Below are 17,686 nucleotides of genomic sequence, written 5' to 3'. Positions count from 1 at the left end.
GAAGAACTTATTGAAGAACTGGACCCTGGATCAACATACAAATATCTGGGGATTGAAGAAAATTTTGGGGTAGCCAACAAGGAAATTAAACCTCGATTAAAGAAAGAATATTTTAAAAGATTGAGGCTCATATTACAGTCGGAACTGAATGGAAGAAATAAGTTAAACTCCATTGGCACATTAGCTGTTCCAGTAATAGAATACAGTTTTGGCCTTGTAAATATATATATATTGTTATGATCCCGCACTCAATGTTCACATTTTTCAATTTTTTTATAAACAAAAGACTAATGATGAACTCAAATTGTTCTTCTTTAGAAGCGAAGCTTCTAGAAACTCTTTCTTTTGTTTTATTTGCAAGTATTTGCTCGTTTAGATTGTTGGACATTCGAAACAATTGACTAATGAAAAATTGAGGTTATAAAGGGAAGCTTCACAGCTTTGCACGCGTTCTTTCGATACTTGTTTGTTATATTGAATTCTTATCCGTTTCTTTAATTTTAGTTTTGGTTTAGTGATAGTTTCTAAGTGTTTGTTCGCGAGTTAAAATAACCTTTACTTTTATTTTGTGAAAAAGTCTATGCTGAGCATTTAACACGTCACAAGAAATAAACTGTAAATTAATTTTAGTATTAATTTGCGACTTATAATATAAAGAACGAACCGAACATAACACACAACGAGATGAACAACCGAACATGCTTTTATAATACGGCCACGAATAAATATTTTTACATAATAATAATAATAATAAATAAATAAATAAATAAAAATTAAATAAAATTTATTTATTATCCTTATTATTATTATTTTTTTTTATTTTAAATTCGTTTCTCCATCCTTGGTCACATTTAATATATACATATACACAATTTTGCTTTAAAACATAGTTATTTCATAATTTAAATTTTATTCCTATTAATACATAAGTTAAACATGAAAAATATGTGATTTTTTTTCTGACCAATCACGAGTAAGAATGGCGAGCGCCATTAATTTCTCGTTATGTATACAAAGCACGCCATTGGTTAAAAATTGTACTGAAAATTGCATATACTCTAAATGCAAGGCGTTGAAGCGAAGCGAAACTATCGAAAAATTGAGACCTCCTAAATATTATGTTTTACTGATACTCGAAGCCAATTTTTCACTCATTTTTCTTGATATTTTTTCGTCCGCCTTACTTTTTTGAGTTATGCAATTTGTCGTATTATCGCGTATTGCCAGTTGCATAACCACAATTTTTAAGGATTTTTGAATTTTTTCGATTTTTTCTGTTCGCCTTACTTTTTTGAGTTATGCAATTTGTCGGGTTTTGCGTATTGCCAGTTGCATAACCCAATTTGTATAAAAATTCTGTTCTTTTAAGTTTTTCTTTTATGGGAATAAATGAATGATATAACCAAACATGCATGATGGGAAAAAAAAAAACAAATTTTATTTTTTTTTTAAATAATATATTTGAGAGAATAAATACATATATTGTAATACAGAGAATAAATACAAATATTATTATTATTATTATTATCATCATTATAAATTTGAAAAAAAAAAAACGGAAAACTTAATAATCGTTTGTGGCAAATTTAGTAGTTTATGTGTCACGATTAAGAAAAATATACATACATATATTTTATACATATATATGTATATAATATAAATGTGGCCAAATATAAATCAAACGTTCAATCATCACTCAAAATTTAATTACAGGTTTAAAACGAGGTCCCTTCTATGACGACAAACAACCGAACCTGATTTTTTCTAATTATTCCTCTTTCTCGCCTTTCCCTCCCTCCGTTCCTTCCTCATTCCCCTTCTTGCCTTCTCGCTTTTTCGTACTTTTTTCCAAAACGAAATTGTAGCCATTATTTAAATTATTTGAAAATATAACAGAAACGTTTTTGTCAAGTTGTTTTGCACCTCTCCTCTCCTCTCCAAAAGGTAGACATCATCTTGTTTCGCTGTCTGATACTGTCACTACTGAATGTACCGGCTCGTCTTTACTGGTCCTTTCCTAAATGAAAGAAAAAAAAAATAATAACAATTAGTAAAGACAAATGTAAAAAGTTTATAAAAATTTTCTGTTGTTTCATCCGCGTTCTACCTACTTACCATCGAGTAAAAACGCAAAATTGCGTTGGTCACGATTTCTTTGTAATGTCCTCCACGGCGGAGGAGTTCCCGTTTCCTATCCCCGAACCGACCCTATCTCGTCCGTCCACCAGTATTTCGGCCGCTTGCGCTCGACGCGTAAACCGACGCCATTACCGTGTCTCCCCATCCCACCAGAACGAAACCCTCTCCCCGGGACAGCTCTCGAGGCCTCGGCGTTTTGACCGAGCTCGAGAATAGTATCGCGGCCACGCCGACCTCGGATGCGAACCGAGTACCGGCGCGACGACCCCCTCCCCCTGACGGAAAGACGTAAGGCTCCAAGATCATCGCGACTTCGATGCTCCACGTCCCTATCAAGTTTAGCAAAAGGTCCTGAGCCCCCTGCACCTGTTTAAATTAATTTGGAGAAACTTCCCCATGCCTACCGAGAGCTACTGGCGGAGCCGTTCGTTCCCGGCTGGCACGCGGAGGTTCCCCCCATCCTACCAGTCATCCTACCAGTTTCGGTTCCCCAACGAAAGGGCGTACCCCTAATGGCCAGCGTCCCGCACGAAGACCCCCCGAGCTATTTCTACCTTCAAATTAAAATTAAAATAGAATTTCACACTAAAAATATGGCAAAATATGTTATAATAGTATTTTTCCCGTCGTTCATTGTTCTTTTTCCTAAAGTAACAAATCCTCTAAATGTCCAGGTTTTTTTTTTTGCCTACGCAGATTTTGTCTTCATTAATAAAGGATATAGCAGGAGTTCTTGATTTATCCATATTCATTGGTAAGGATTTTTTTTTTTTTCACTGTTTTTGCCAGTATGTTTTATGGTTCCTTGGTGCCCTAAGGGACTACCTACAAATAATATCCTATCCTACCGACAAATTATATGTTATGATTCTTGAATGAGAAAAATGATCTCTAATTACCCTGTTGGCCGACGAAAACACTAGGTGGGACCCCGAGGTGCTCCCGCCGACCGTTTTAAAACAATGAGCAACAAGTAGGATCCGAATTACACGATCAGAGTCATCTGCTGCACCCGGCCTCCAAGTAGCTGGATTACAGGAGCACGCCACTAACTCCCGGCCCCCACTACTCCCCTGCCACTACCTCATTTTTTTTTGTGATAATAACTGCTGAAAACGAAACATAAAAAATAAAATAGAAAAACTTTTGGATTTCGCGCGCGACGACGTTCGATGCGTTCTGGCGTTCGATCCGTGTGACAACCTAACGAAAAAATTTACAAATTTATGTATATATATATACGAACACGTTCCCGTTTTTTTTTCCCTCCCGGTTTTTCCGACCTTTTTCTCTTTTTCATGCTCTAGCTAACGATTTCCTCCAATTCTTCGTCTTTCATTTATATTTTATTGCCGAAAAGCGCTAAAAGCGTTCGTTTGGTTAGTGGCGATGACACTTTTCCGATAATAAGAAAATTAATTCTACAAATTTCTGACTAGATGGTGAATATGATATTACGATGCTCTTTTCTTTTTAAAATTATTTTCAGGTTTTGAAAAATTCCATGACGATGAGTACAACAGCCCGAGAATTCGGTGGGGCGATGATGATGATGATAATAATTATATTTACAAATTTAAGAGAGCTTACGTGAGGAGAGAGAGAGAGAGAGAGAGAGAGAGAGAGAGAGAGAGAGAGAGAGAAAACATTATTTCATATTCATGTTTTACGGTGGTTTCAAATGGTGGGGGTAAAGCCCACAGAGTTCACGTCTTGTCGGCGCTCGTGCTCAAAAATGAAAATTCTGCCGGATGCCACCTTCCGGAAATAACTTTGTCTTGGTGATGAGCGACGACGACGCTGGGAAGCAGCAACGTCAAATCCCCTGGAAACAAAAAAAAACTTATTAATTACGTCATCATTCATCATTATGGTCACGACGTTAACAGTAATAATAATAATAAAAAACTTGTAAATCCGTCAACACGAGTTTGTTATCATATCCTCCGGTCAGCAGGTAATAAGCGCTCGGTGAAAACCTTATCGATCTTATGTTTGACGAATGAGGTTTGAAACATTGAACGTTTCTCCCGCTGCGAATATCGTACAAAACGCACGAGGAATCATCATGTCCGGATACCAGGAGTCGTCCGAATGGATCGACGCAAACGGCAGCAACAGGTGAACCCTGAAATCGTAGTAAAAACAAAAATTAATTAATTTTCCGGTTGTAGATTTTTGTATTCATCAAAACAACGAACGCCGGAAATGAGTTCTTGACGCTAAAAAAATTTTTTTTTACCCTGTTTCCGGGAGCCGTGACCATGTTAACCATGTTAACGCATCCGCGTACTCTCAAATTCCAAAATCGAACCGTTTTATCTTGACTTCCGAATAAGAACATGGCTCCGTCCCAGTTGTACAATGATAATACGTGTCCTCCGTGACCCGCGAGAGCTTGGTACGGACTTCTCGTGGCACAATCAGTGACGTAAATTTTACAACCTCCCGCTCCGCCGCTTATGAGCAAACTCGATTTGCTCGACGTGTCTTCTAGAAAGCACAAATCTCTCACCGTTCCGTCGTGCACGGACAATTCCATTTCTTGACCCTCGAGATTCGACGTTTCCGGATTGAATTTCATGAGTTTGACCGTTTTGTCGTTGCCTCCCGTTGCCATGAGGTCTATCGGAGTCCACGCCTTGCAGTATATCGAAGCCTTATGATGACGCGTTCGCTTGAATAAAATGTCGAGTGTTCCTCTCTAAACAATCGAAACAAACAAAAAAAACACAATGAATGAACGAAAAAAATTCGACAAGACAACGAGGTCGCGGGTTTCGCGGAAAATGAAACCCGCACGCTTTCGTTTTCGGCAGAAACATCCGGAGTCCGATACCCCGGATGTCCTCCACCGTAGCAAAAACTCCCGTTTCCGCGCGTTCGCGAATCTCCGCCCACCCGCGACCGGTCGCGAAAAGCAAGGTGTCGTCGGCGTAATAAGTCGTAACGGTACGCCTTCGGGAAGAACGGTCCGGGTGAGGACGCCGTCGTAGGCGATGTTCCACAGGAGTGGTACTAAAATCAATCCCTGGGCACGCCACAGAACACGTCCCCCTTTCCGTCCTTCCACCCGGTTTCTCGTACAAGATATTCTTCTCTGAGAGAAAGGAACCGATGATCGACGTATCAGTATATGATGACTGATTTATAATTGTAATAGAGCAAAATGAGAACAAGATAAAGACAGAACCAAAAGGCAAATCTTGTTCGACTGTCGACCTGAGTCAGCTCTTGACAAGGTTGTGAATCTCACTTTTCCTGTTCCTGACCACTCCACAGAGGTCAGTCACTGGAGCCCAGTATAGGAAATAACTTGTTTCCAACAAATAAAATGGTCTCAGTTAGACTTACAAGAATTGTTGTGGTGTCATAGGTTATAACTAGACAAAACTTATTCATCAGGCATGCAGCTTCACTGATATTCAGGCATTTATTCCTTAGGTATTGGGTAGAACCTTGAATAAATGTTGAAAAAGCTCCGACAAATATTAAGATCAAAGAGGGACGCGCTTCGTAAATTTGTACGGGAAACGTCCTCGAGACATGACGGATGCGGCTCGAGGACGGCCGCAAACTTTATGGGGGGAAGTCGTACGCGTGCTGGGTTCGTAGTTACCTGAATAGGTGGGGCGTGAGCATGGAGCGATGTCCTTTCGGCTCACGCAATTATTAACGAGACACGCTGTCTTTTGCTCGTACCTTGCGCGCATTGGCAAAGAAGAAACAACGGAGTGTTGGTTCTGCGAGGCGCTTGAGGACGATGTCGGTCACACGCTTTCGGAGCGCCCGAGATGGGCCGATGGCAGGCGACGCCTCGCTCAAGTTATTGGGGGGGACCTGACCATCAGAGGACTGGTGGAGGGTCTCCTTTGCGGTTCCAGGGAGTGGTACGCGACCTCGCCCTTCGCGGAAACGGTTATTCGGAGGAAGGAGAAAGGTTTCACTATAAGATGAATACTGTATTAAATTGTATATGTGTAGTATGGGTGGCTGGAGCAAAAGTAAAACTTCGGGAATGCCTCCCAGATGGTTGATGGGGGTATCCCAATTGGGTGGAGCGGATCTCTGCGGCGGCTACGCCGGTGGGGAATCCGCTCCCCCCCTCGTGAGTGCAAATCTGATGATTCCGGCTTTGGGGGGGGTTGAGATTGAAATGCGGGTAATACTCCTGCGACCGCCCCTCCTTCCCAGGAAAAAAAAAGCGTAGCGAAACACATCCAGGAGTTGTAGTTGGGTAGTAGCTTCGGCTGAGTCCCCCCACACTCTTCCTGGTACCGGGGGGGGGGGGTTAGTGCGAATTGCATTTCTCCTGGGTTAAAAAAAAAAAAAAGAAAAGCAGCCAGATAAGATAATTAAAAAAAAAAAATTATTATTATTTTTTTTTAATGATTTATTTAAGAACTTTATTATTATTATTATTATTAATTATTATTATTATTATTGTACGTAAAAACATCATAAAATTTTTCATTCAGTTCTTTTTTTTTTTTTGTCACGAACGTTTACCAATAAAATAATAATAATAATGATAGAAAAAAAAAGGAAAAAGTATCAATTATGTATAATATTTGTAATATATATTTATATACAATAATTTTAATATGAACAAACGGATATCGGTTAATGAAAAAAAAAAAAAAACTAAATTTTTCTTTTGGAGGGGGAAAGAGGAAAGGAGGGGGAAGAATGCGGGGGGAGAAACGGTAGGGATGACAAGTTTCTAAACTGATTTACTTTAATCAATAAAAAAATAGAAATTTTTTTTTGTAATATTTATGCATGTATATAAGTGTTGAGTACTTAAATTCCCAGGATACAAAAAAAAAATTGGTGTGAATAAAATAATAATAATAATGATAATAATAATAATAATAATAATAATAATAATAATAATAATAATAATAATAATAATAATAATAATAATAATAATAGGTGGAAAATATTAATTATTATATACAGATAAAAGATAAAATTTTTTTTTTGTTTCTGTTCATTAAGGACTCGAACCGTCGTGATCATCATCACTTTCCAGGTACGTTACATATGAATCTGTTGAATCTGGATGTCCTACGTCATTTGGTGGGGGTCCTAAATCGTGATGTGATGGTGGTCCATGAATATCGTAACCGTGCATCTAAACGAGAAAAAAAAAAAAATTTATTACTCCCGCGTTACTTACTTTTTTTTTTTTTTTTTTTTTTACACTTCGTGAATCGTTTTGATTTTTTCACGGTCGTAAAAAATAATAATAATAATAATATTAATAATAATAATAAACTGTAGGAATGAGTTTTGAAAAACCTGGAATAATTTTTTACGTCGTGGTTTGAGTTTTTTGGAAAATACGTGTTAAAATTGTGTAAAATTATAATTTAATGCGAATTAATAAGATTTATTACGGTAATTTTTTTTAACAAAACAGGTTTTTTTGTTTTTCGTTGTATTTGTTTTAAAGACAAAAAAAAAATAATGATAATAATAATATTTAAAAAATTTTTATTACGACACGGACGAGATAAAAGTGGGATTTGTTAACGTCGATGGAAATGATTGGTGGGGAGGAGGCGGATTTAAATTAAAAAAATTTACCTGATTGACCAAATGTTGAAATGGCGGAGCTGCCGGATCAAGCCTGTCTAAATCCGTATGCAATGCAAAATCCGACAGAGCTTTCCAAGGAGGTTGATAAGAATGTACTTCTATTGGATTAAGACCGAGAGGACTTTCGTGTCTTACAGGACTCGATGCTACCATTGGTATACCTTGCATTCCACCGTAACCTAATTTTCTACCATCCTGAAAAATTTTATAATAAAATTATTTTCCTTTTCATTTTTGGAAAAATTAATTCATAAAAAATTTCAATGAATTTTCCTTACTTTTTCCTGTTGCAATTGCTGTTTCATTAATATTGCTCTTTTTTTATCTTTACACCTTTTATTTTGAAACCAAACGCGAATCACTCTCGGACTTAAACCTGTCATTTCAACTAATTGTTCTTTCATAAGAGCATCAGGTCGAGGATTTGCCGCGTAACAGGTACGAAGCGTGTGTAATTGTTTTTCATTAAGGACGGTCCTCACTCTCGTCGGTTTTCCGTCGGATGAAACTTTATTTGTTCCTCCGCTCGATCTACAGCTTCCGCTATCTCTACCTTTATTCGAACCCGATTCCGACGAATCTGTAAATAGTAATAATAATAATATTAATAATAATAATTACCATCATTACCTGTTCCCATCTCCCCACCTCCTTCCCCCCAAAAAAAAAAACCGAAGTCGAAATTTTTTCATTATTTTTTCTTCTTCGGACGTACGAGTAACAACATTTAATAATAATAATAATAATAATAATAATAATAACAATAATAACAACGATAATAAAACGATATATATATATATAAAAATTTATTACAAATCGAGTAATAAATAATAATAATAATAATAATAATAATAATAATCTTTATATGAAAAAAAAAAAAACCATTAAAAGGAAGAAATTTTTTTTTTTTCATCATCATCATCATCATGGTAGTAATCAAAAGAAAAGAATCGTCGGCACGTACCTGACTTTCGCACTTGGTTGATACGAAAGCAGTAAAACACAAAAATAGAAGGAATATAAAAAAAAAGAATATGGAAACCCGTGGAACAAAAAAGAAAAAAAAAAGGAAACATTTAAGAGCGCAATAAAGAAATCATATAATATAGAAAATTAATCCGCGGCGGCACTACTGGTACCGACATTTTTTAACAAAGAAACATCCGACTAAATTACTTAATTCGAGTTTTTTTTTTTTTTTTTAAGTTATAATGACACATTATTTTGGAATTTAATTTCTTATTCCATCATCATCATCATCATCTACTGTGTCTATCATAATAATAATAATAATAATAATCATCGATAGAGGAGGTTTTCACCTTTAATAAAATTTATTGATGGTGGTTTATTTGTTCCCGCGACCGCAGAGCAACTCACAACAACAACAACAAAATTTAAAACACGATAAAAAAAAAAAAGAAAATTTTATTTAATACTCCTCATTATTATTATTATTATTATTATTATTATTATTATTAGTACGGGAAAACCTCTTTTAATGACGTCATTTATTTAAATCGACGTTTTACTATACGACGATGAAAACAAAACAAAAAAAAAATTTTTTTTTCCAGCTTTCCAAAGTTTAGTTTGTTTGTTTGTTTGAAATTGTCCAGGGGTTTGTTTAATAGTCGATATGTCATACCGGGAGGAGGAGTGGGATGGGGTGGGGGAGGGGAAGAACATAAAAAAAAAATGTCTTTTTCGAACAGTAGGCAAAAAAATGGGACACACACAATCGGACATCATCTGCACACATTGAATTAAACGCATCAAACCGTGAAGTTAACCATTCATAACCTGAACAACTCAATTGTTCCTTTTTCTATCTCTCTCTCTCTCACTCTCTCTCTTTTTCTCTATTGTTAACTGAAAATTTGAAAAACGGAATGGATAAATCACATTAACGAAGAAAAGTTTCAAAAAAAAAAAAAATTATTCAAATCTTAATCCGTTAAAAAAAATTTTTTTTTGTTTTTTTTTTTTTTTTCTGGAAAAAATTTCTGGAGAAGAATATATATTAAATGTAAGATAAAAAAAGAAAGAAACAAGGACGACGACGTGGATGACAATAAATCAATATTTGAGTTTTAGGTTGTATGTTGTTTTTTCCACAAATAATTTTTATCTTTTTCGTTTGTTGTTGCTTTGTTTTTATACGTGAAACAAAACTTTTGCCTTTTTTTCAATCTGTTCCATGTAAAATCTATTAAATTTATAAAATCCTGGAAGAAGACAAAAAAAAAAAAAAGATGCGTCGATATATATGGAAACAAAAAAAAATTATATTTACAACAATCGGAAATGATTGTTTAATTGATTTTTCCCCGAAGTGCATGAAAACGGAAAACAAAAATTTGTAAATATTTCCGTTTGAAAATCTATTTTTGAAAATATTTAATAACCGTATCCGGTTTTTATTAGAGAGAAGATTTTTTATACAATTTTTATACGACAAACGATTATATGTTTATATGAAATTGTGAACAACCAACCGGATATAGTTAGTAGTAGTCAAAGAATAGATTTTTTAAAATGGCGTTGATAAAATTTCGAAAAAAAAACACCAAAGTGTTGAAAAATTTAGATAGAAAAAAAAATTTGATTGGAATAATGTGAATAAAACAAACGGATGTTGTTGTTGTTGCTTGTCGGTCAAACCAAAAAACAAACAAAATTCTAAAAGAGAAAAATTTAAAAAAAAAAAAAAGCACAAAATAAGCATAAACCGAGAAAAACTTGTTTCCCCATCAGAGAAACTTAAAAATTCCAGGAAAATTCAAATTTAAAAACCTGGAAAAATGAATTTTCTAAAACACTAATACATCCCCTTACATAATAATAATAATAATAATAATAATAATTTAAATCAACAGTTTTCTTTTTTTATATTATAAATGGTTATTGATTTTTCTCACTCTCTCTTTTCAACAAATTCAATCAAATACGTTTATTGGAAAGAAAAAAATGGATAACACCCCTGGAAAAAAAGAAGAAATAATAATTAAAAATAATAATAATAATAAAGATTTAACAACAATTCGATCGTAATCATAGAAAAGGAAAAAAAAAATTCGAAACGGTTGTGCGTTTGTTATGACAAAAAAAAAAAAAAAAGAAAACAATGAGGGTGTTCATTGCACATCGATTTGAATGCAATAGAAGGGCACACATTAAAAGGGCGTTAGAAGGGCGTTAGCAGAAGACAATATTAATATAAGAATGATTTCATTCAATATTTTTATTTTAGGGGATGCAAAAAAAAAAAAAAAAAAAAAAAAAAACCAGATCAAACAATTTAAGAAAAGGAAATTAAAAAAAAATTATTATTATTAATAAACAATTTATTAAGTTTTTTAATCCTCAAATAATAATCGTAATTATTATTATTATTATTCGTTCGTTCGTTTGTTTGTTTGTTTGTTTGTTTGTTTGTTCAAAAACGGACAAAAAAAATTAAAAAAGAAATTACTACGACATTTTTTTTTTCGTTCGTGCGCACGCATAATAAAGTTTTTGTTTCGTTACCTGACGAAGTTAACAAAAAAAAAGGCAAGAGGGTTTCGTGGGGAGGGAGGGGAGCAGAAGGTAAAAAGGAGGGACCGAAAGTAGCCCAAAGGTTTAATCCTCTCTCTCTCTTTCTCTTTGCTTGGAATTTTCAAAAGGCTTAACTCGGACAAACAAAAACTCAGTAAAAGGTAAAATTCTACGAACGAAATCCTAGTTAGCAAAGTGATGATGATGATGATGATGATGATGATGAGTTAATTTACTAATGGACCGTCGGACATGAAAGGGTTGAAGTTAAATCTACCCTCTCTCTCTCGTGTTGGGAAGGGAGGGAGGATACTACTCGGTCAGTTTTAAAGGATTTAAAAGATGTTTCAAACAATAAACGATCATAAACCTTTTGTCTTTCATCTTTTATTATTATTATTATTACTACGCTTTTACTACTACTACTACTACAAAAGAATGAATGCATCAAATTTATTTATTTATTTATGTACTTAAATAAATTATTATTATTATTATTATTTTTTAATAAATAGATTAAAATAAAGATTTTTTGTTATCAAACTAAAAAAAAAAAATATTTATAAAAAAAAGGAAAACAAACAAACAAACAAAAAAAAAAAATAAAATAAAGTAAAATTTATAGGAAGAAGTAAAAGAAGAAAATATTTTCTTTTCGGGAAAATCTCCCCACGAAAATAAAAATGGAAGGGAGGGATGGAGGGAGGGGAGAGAAAAAGAAAAAAAGTCAAAAAAAGAAAATAAAAAGGGAAAAAAGAAAAAAATTTTTTTTTCGACTTTTCATTATATTATTATAACATAAAAAAAAAAACGTGGTACAAACAAACAAACAAACAAACAGAAAAGGAAAAAAAGAATAAAACATGAAGAATCATTTATTATAAGAAGAAAAAAAAAATTTTTTTTCTGCTGTTTTTTTTTTTTTTTTTTTTTTTTTTTTTATTTCTGGAAAATAAACTTTTGGAGATGAAGAAGAAGAAGAAGGAAAAAAAATGCGCTTTTGTTTGACATTAAACAAAAGTCGGTTTTTTTTTTCTTTTTTCTTTTTCTTTAGATGTTTACCTTGCTTTTAAAGAAATTTAAAACTGCTTCCGATAAAGTACCAGCTATGCCTTCTTCTAAAGTTAACCGACCGACTCTTTTACCTCCCCCTGCTCCTCCTTCTCCCCCATCCTTAAACGCTCCTTCGCCTGTCCTTTCCCATCAACAAATCCATTTTTTTTCGTTAACTTAACCCGTATTTTCCTTTTTATAGATTCCAAAAATAAAATGTTCAAAAAAAAAAATAAACGAGAGAGAAAGAGATAGATAGATAAAGAAAGAGAGAGAGTAGGGAAGTATTTTTTTTTTTTTCCAACATCAAGTTGCAATAAACTGTTTACATTGGGCGATAAAAATCCGGGGAATCGTGAAAAAGGCATGAAGTTGAAAGATGCTGGGAAAAGGGATGCTGTGAAAGGATGTTCAATGATGATGATGATAATGATGATGGCCACCCTTCTACGCACACATATTGTCCTTCCATAGTTTACTCATCTTTTTGAGAAAAATTTCACTCGGTTCGATTTCGACAAAAAAAAATATCTCCTATTACATTTCCGTTATTATTATTATCATTATTATTATTATTATTAATTTGGACTTATCCTTCTTCTTATTTCTTCACCTATCGTTATTTATTTCACGAGGGAGAGAGAGAGAGAGAAAACAAAAAACATTTTCACCTTTTACGAAAGAATTTTCAAAAGCCAAACTCCGATAATCGAAATAAAAAAACGTGTCAATAGAAAAAAAAAAAGAAAAAAAATAAAATTAAAAATTTTGTTATGATGACTCGAAACGAAAAGGAACTGCGACAAACATCAACAACAACAACAACCTCCTTTTCCTCCACCGTCACATCACCTCCAACCAATGCCACCAATAAAAAATCAAGTTTTTTTTTTTAGGATTAATTCTGAACAATAAAAAAAAAGATAGAGAGAAAAAATTGTTCAGAAGTATATTTAAAAAATTCAAATTGTACAAGAAAACAGATTAATTTCATAAATCGGATGGTGGGGGCGGGGGGAAGGAAGGGGGAGGGCATATTTATGTATATCAAAATGATGAAAATCGGTAGCATCAAAACTTGTCACTTTTCAAAAGTTTTTTTTTTTTTATTTCACCCTAATTAAAAACAGATTTTAATAATTTTATTTTAATATAATCCTTAAACCCTAAAACTAGACAAGACTAGAGTAGATTAGACTAGACTAGACTCTATTAAATAATTTAAAACAATGAAAAGACGAAAGAAAAACAAAAAAAAAAATCAAATAATCAATCGATCAACCGTGACGACGAAAAACCCCCAAAAAAAAAAAAATTTAAAACGTTCGTCGTCCGTCCGTCGTCGTCGTCGTCGTCGTCGTCTGCTACGGTGACGTCACATAGGAAAAAACCGCGTTCTTTGATGATTATTTTCCGAAACCTTTTTTTTTTTGTTATCGAATTGTTGTAGTCAATATTTGATCAATTCAGATAATTCCTTTAAACATTTTTTTTTCTTTTCTTTTTATTTGTTTTCGAATTCGAAAAAATTTTTTTTTTGTTGATTTTTTTAGTCTTATGGCGAGGGTCACACAATGTAATTCAAGTGCTTCGTCAATAATCTCTCGTCGTCAGCTGTTTTGTTAATAATTTAAAGGTAGTTTTTCTCTATCCCTTAACTTTTATACCAATTATGTAAATAATTTTTTTTTTAAATATTAATTTAAGGTTTAAAGATGGAAAGGAATCGAGGTTTTGGTATCGAATGGTTTTGTGCAAGGTACAACAGTACAAAGATGGATCAAATCTTTGTGTTAAACAGGCACATAAGAAAACATGCATGGAAAACGTTGGAAAAACGACAAATTGAAAATTTTTTTTTTTTTACTTTCTCCCATGAAAAATATTTAAAAACTCGAATAAAAAAAAATTTTACATCATCATCATCATCATTTTTTTTGGGCCGTAAATTAAAGATTTTTTTTTTAGGGGGGGTTTGATTACGTCATAAAATTTTGCAAAAAAAAAAAAAAAAATTTTTTAAAAGTGTATAAAAAAAAAAAAATCTCCCCCTTTTTTTTTTTATACATCGAGGGGATCCAAACGAATAAAAAAAATTTTTTTTTTTTATTTTTTTTGAGGCGAAGAGAAGCCGCCATTTTTGTATTGATCACAAAGAGGAAACAAAAAAAAAAAGGAAGAGAAAAAAAAAGGAAGAAGAAAATTTTTTTTTTTTTCAAAAAAAAAATTTCAACTTATGATAAGCAAGTAAGAAAATAATATTTTGTTTCCCTCTCTTTTTCTCTTTTTCTATCCTTTTTTATCTTTCTTCATTTTTTTCCTCTTTCTTTCTTCTCCTTCTAACTTTTCCTTTTTTTTTTTTTTTAATACCTTACCATAATTTCTATATCTTTATCAAATAATCGTTTCACGTAAAAAGAAAAACATTATCGTTAGGAAAAAAACAAAAAAAATGTTATAATAATAATAATAATAATAATAATAATTAACACGTGAAATTTTCCACCCTTATAAATATAATATCAACCCTTATGCGTGGTGAATGATGGTTGCCTGCGTGGGTGGGTGGATGCGTGCGTGCGTGCGTATATATCGACCACCCGCGTTTTAATCTTGTTAAAAGCAAGTGTAAAAGGGCCGTTCCCAATACAACAACAACAACAGCAACAGCAGCAGCACGTGCAAAAGACTTTCCTTAATTAGTAACTACTTTTTTTTTCGTTTTTTTTTTTTTTTAAATTTTCGCGTCGACGCCATTTTTATATTTTTTGACCTCTCGAGGGATTTAAAAAATTTAAAATAAAAAAAAATTTTTTTTTCGATTTTAGATTTATTTTATCACTCGCGTCGTCCATTTCATTTTGTCATTAAAACTAATAATAATAATAATATTAATAATAATAAATTCAAACGAAATCCTTTCCCCCCCCCAAAAAAAAAAAAAAACTAACGATGACGATGATAATAGTGATGATGCTCTTGCGAATTAATTTATTTAAATTTTATCACTTTCCGTTTAAAATATAGAAAAAAATTATTATTATTATTATTAATTTTTCATTCATTTAATTCTTATGGGTTATTAAAATGTTTTTAATTATTTATTTATTTATTTAATGTTAATAACATTTTGTTTATTTTTTTTTAATTAATTATTTTGACGGGATGTTTTAAATAAATAAATAATTTTTTGGAGGATCGTTTTACGTAACACGTGGTGTGAGAATTTTTGTTAATGATAATAATAATAATAATAAACTTACCAGAATTGGATCCTTCGTTATGTACACTATTACTGTTGTTATTATTTACATTTGTATTATTATTATTATGTTCTCCCGTACATGATTTATCGAGTACTTCGTGGTCTTCTTTGCAAAAAAGTCCATCTTCTCTTAATGCAAATTCATCACCGGGAACCAATTGTCTTTCGCAAGCCGTACACCGAAAACAATCCACGTGATATATTTTTGTTTTTGCTCTCATAACAAAATCATTTTTACTAAAACTTTGCCCGCATTTATCACACTTGGTCCCGAATAATCTGGAAATATAAAAAAATTATAAAAATTTTTATTTGGATAAAAATCATTTTGGCTTTTTAAATGAATTTTTTTTTTTTTTAGTTATATTGCCAAGAAATTTTCGAAAAAAAAAAAAAAAAATAGATGATGAATAAAAATAATAAACGCAGGGTGGTCCGAATGTGTGGTTCTTGTAATTCTATATTGTAGAAAAAAAAAAAATTTTTTTAAACCGACGGACTCTCTCTCTCTCCTCTCTCACTCACTCACTCTCTCTCTCTCTCTTTCATGTAACCCTTAAAAGTTTTGTTTGATTTTCCCTGGCACATTACCTTCCATCTGTCAAGGACCCCCCTGAGCATAAACATCCGTTTTTGCTGTATGATAAAAAAAAATAAAAATATTATTTTTCATTTTCCTTCTTTCTCTTCCCCTCCCTCCCCCCTTTTTTATATATATATTTAACGCTCTCTGTCGTCTTTTTTTTTACAACAAATAATAATAATACTAAAATCGTGAATATATTAAATATTCGATTCTAACAAAAAAAAAAAAATTCAAATCTAACGAGGATATATACATACATTCCTTCCTGATGGAATTTAACCGCATCAGCTAAATATCAGTATTATTATTATTATTATTATTATTATTATTACTTATACTAAAATATTATATATAAATTTCATTGTATTTTATTACTCTTTTAACTAAAACAAATTAATCTCTCTTGCTCTCTCTATAGAATATATTATTTTAAATTAAACCTTATCATATTTTAAAACGCAAAAACAAAATAAACAAACCTTTTAAAATATAATATATCCGAAAAATCAATATATTTTATATAATATATATATCAACAAGACTTGATAATATTAATAATAATAATAATAATAAGAAACAAATTATATTAATAATAAAAATAAAAAACGAATATTATTTTCTTTTTCATATATCGAAATCATTATATTATGGAGGAAAATATTTATATTAAAATAATATAATTATGTGAAATAAATAATATCGAATCGTTTAATTAATATTAATTTAATTATTTTATTAAAATTTTATTAAAAGTTTGTTGTCGTTGTTGCTGTTGTTGTTGGGTTTGTTTTTTATGATAAAACAATTTTATAATATCATTATAGGTATATATTTTTTTTGGGAGAGGAGAGGGGGTTGGGAGCGAAATTATTAGCCCTGAATTCAAGGGAAAATTTTCAATATATATATGATTTATCATTATTATTATTTTACTAACGGTCATTTTTTTTTTGTTTAAATAAAATCAATTACTTACCTCACATAATCTCTTTTGCAATATGTTTTACCATCTCTAACAAAACACGTACAATTTTCGTCAAGAAATTGATGGCATTCGGCACATTTTAAACAGGCCGCATGCCATTCGAGATCTGGTGCCACCCTTAATATGTATTGATCGTGAATTTGAGCCCCACATCCAACACACAGACTCAGCCGCCTTTTTTCTGTAAATAAAAATTTTCCTTTTTTTAATTATTTTTTATTTCGTTTTATTTGAAATCATCATCATTATTATTATTATTATTATTTATAATTAAAGGTTTAAAAAAAAACTTTGCAACATTTAATAAATAATAATTATTTATTTAGTCGATTCCCCCGCGCCGCCGCCCCCGGTTTTATTTATTATTATTATTATTTTCATTTGCGACATTTTTTTTTTAATAAAAAAATAAGATTTTAGGTTTTTTTTTTTAAATAATAAAATTTTATTTTTTGTTTTTATACTTTAAATAAAAATCCTTTTTAATAAAACGTTATTCACGTTTTAATAAAAA

General features: G+C 31.9%; 3 protein-coding genes across 3 annotated transcripts; all 3 read right to left on the bottom strand.

Moving 5' to 3' along the window:
- Positions 1-1,210: 1,210 nt before the first annotated feature.
- Positions 1,211-1,414, bottom strand: Phum_PHUM202230 (uncharacterized protein; the record flags this gene model as incomplete). The annotated part of the gene is made up of 1 exon (XM_002425413.1): positions 1,211-1,414. One exon carries the CDS (start codon positions 1,412-1,414, stop codon positions 1,211-1,213), a length of 204 nt encoding a protein of 67 aa, XP_002425458.1.
- A 2,431-nt stretch (positions 1,415-3,845) lies between these two features.
- On the bottom strand, positions 3,846-4,759 carry Phum_PHUM202220 (WD-repeat protein 51A, putative; the record flags this gene model as incomplete). Its single annotated transcript, XM_002425412.1, has 3 exons — positions 3,846-3,964; positions 4,027-4,267; positions 4,382-4,759. 3 exons carry the CDS (start codon positions 4,757-4,759, stop codon positions 3,846-3,848), a joined length of 738 nt encoding a protein of 245 aa, XP_002425457.1.
- A 2,376-nt stretch (positions 4,760-7,135) lies between these two features.
- On the bottom strand, positions 7,136-17,472 carry Phum_PHUM202210 (LIM/homeobox protein Lhx9, putative; the record flags this gene model as incomplete). The annotated part of the gene is made up of 7 exons (XM_002425411.1): positions 7,136-7,276; positions 7,651-7,938; positions 8,022-8,323; positions 9,457-9,546; positions 15,600-15,880; positions 17,164-17,353; positions 17,463-17,472. The coding sequence occupies 7 exons, from the start codon at positions 17,470-17,472 to the stop codon at positions 7,136-7,138; spliced, it is 1,302 nt and encodes a 433-aa protein (XP_002425456.1).
- Between the last annotated feature and the right edge of the window lie 214 nt (positions 17,473-17,686).

Source organism: Pediculus humanus, genomic scaffold (genome assembly GCF_000006295.1).
Source record: "Pediculus humanus corporis 1103172107551 genomic scaffold, whole genome shotgun sequence".
NCBI lineage: Eukaryota > Metazoa > Arthropoda > Insecta > Psocodea > Pediculidae > Pediculus > Pediculus humanus.
The sequence above is the reverse complement of the archived record's forward strand: the minus strand, read 5'-3'. Positions and strand labels throughout refer to the sequence as shown.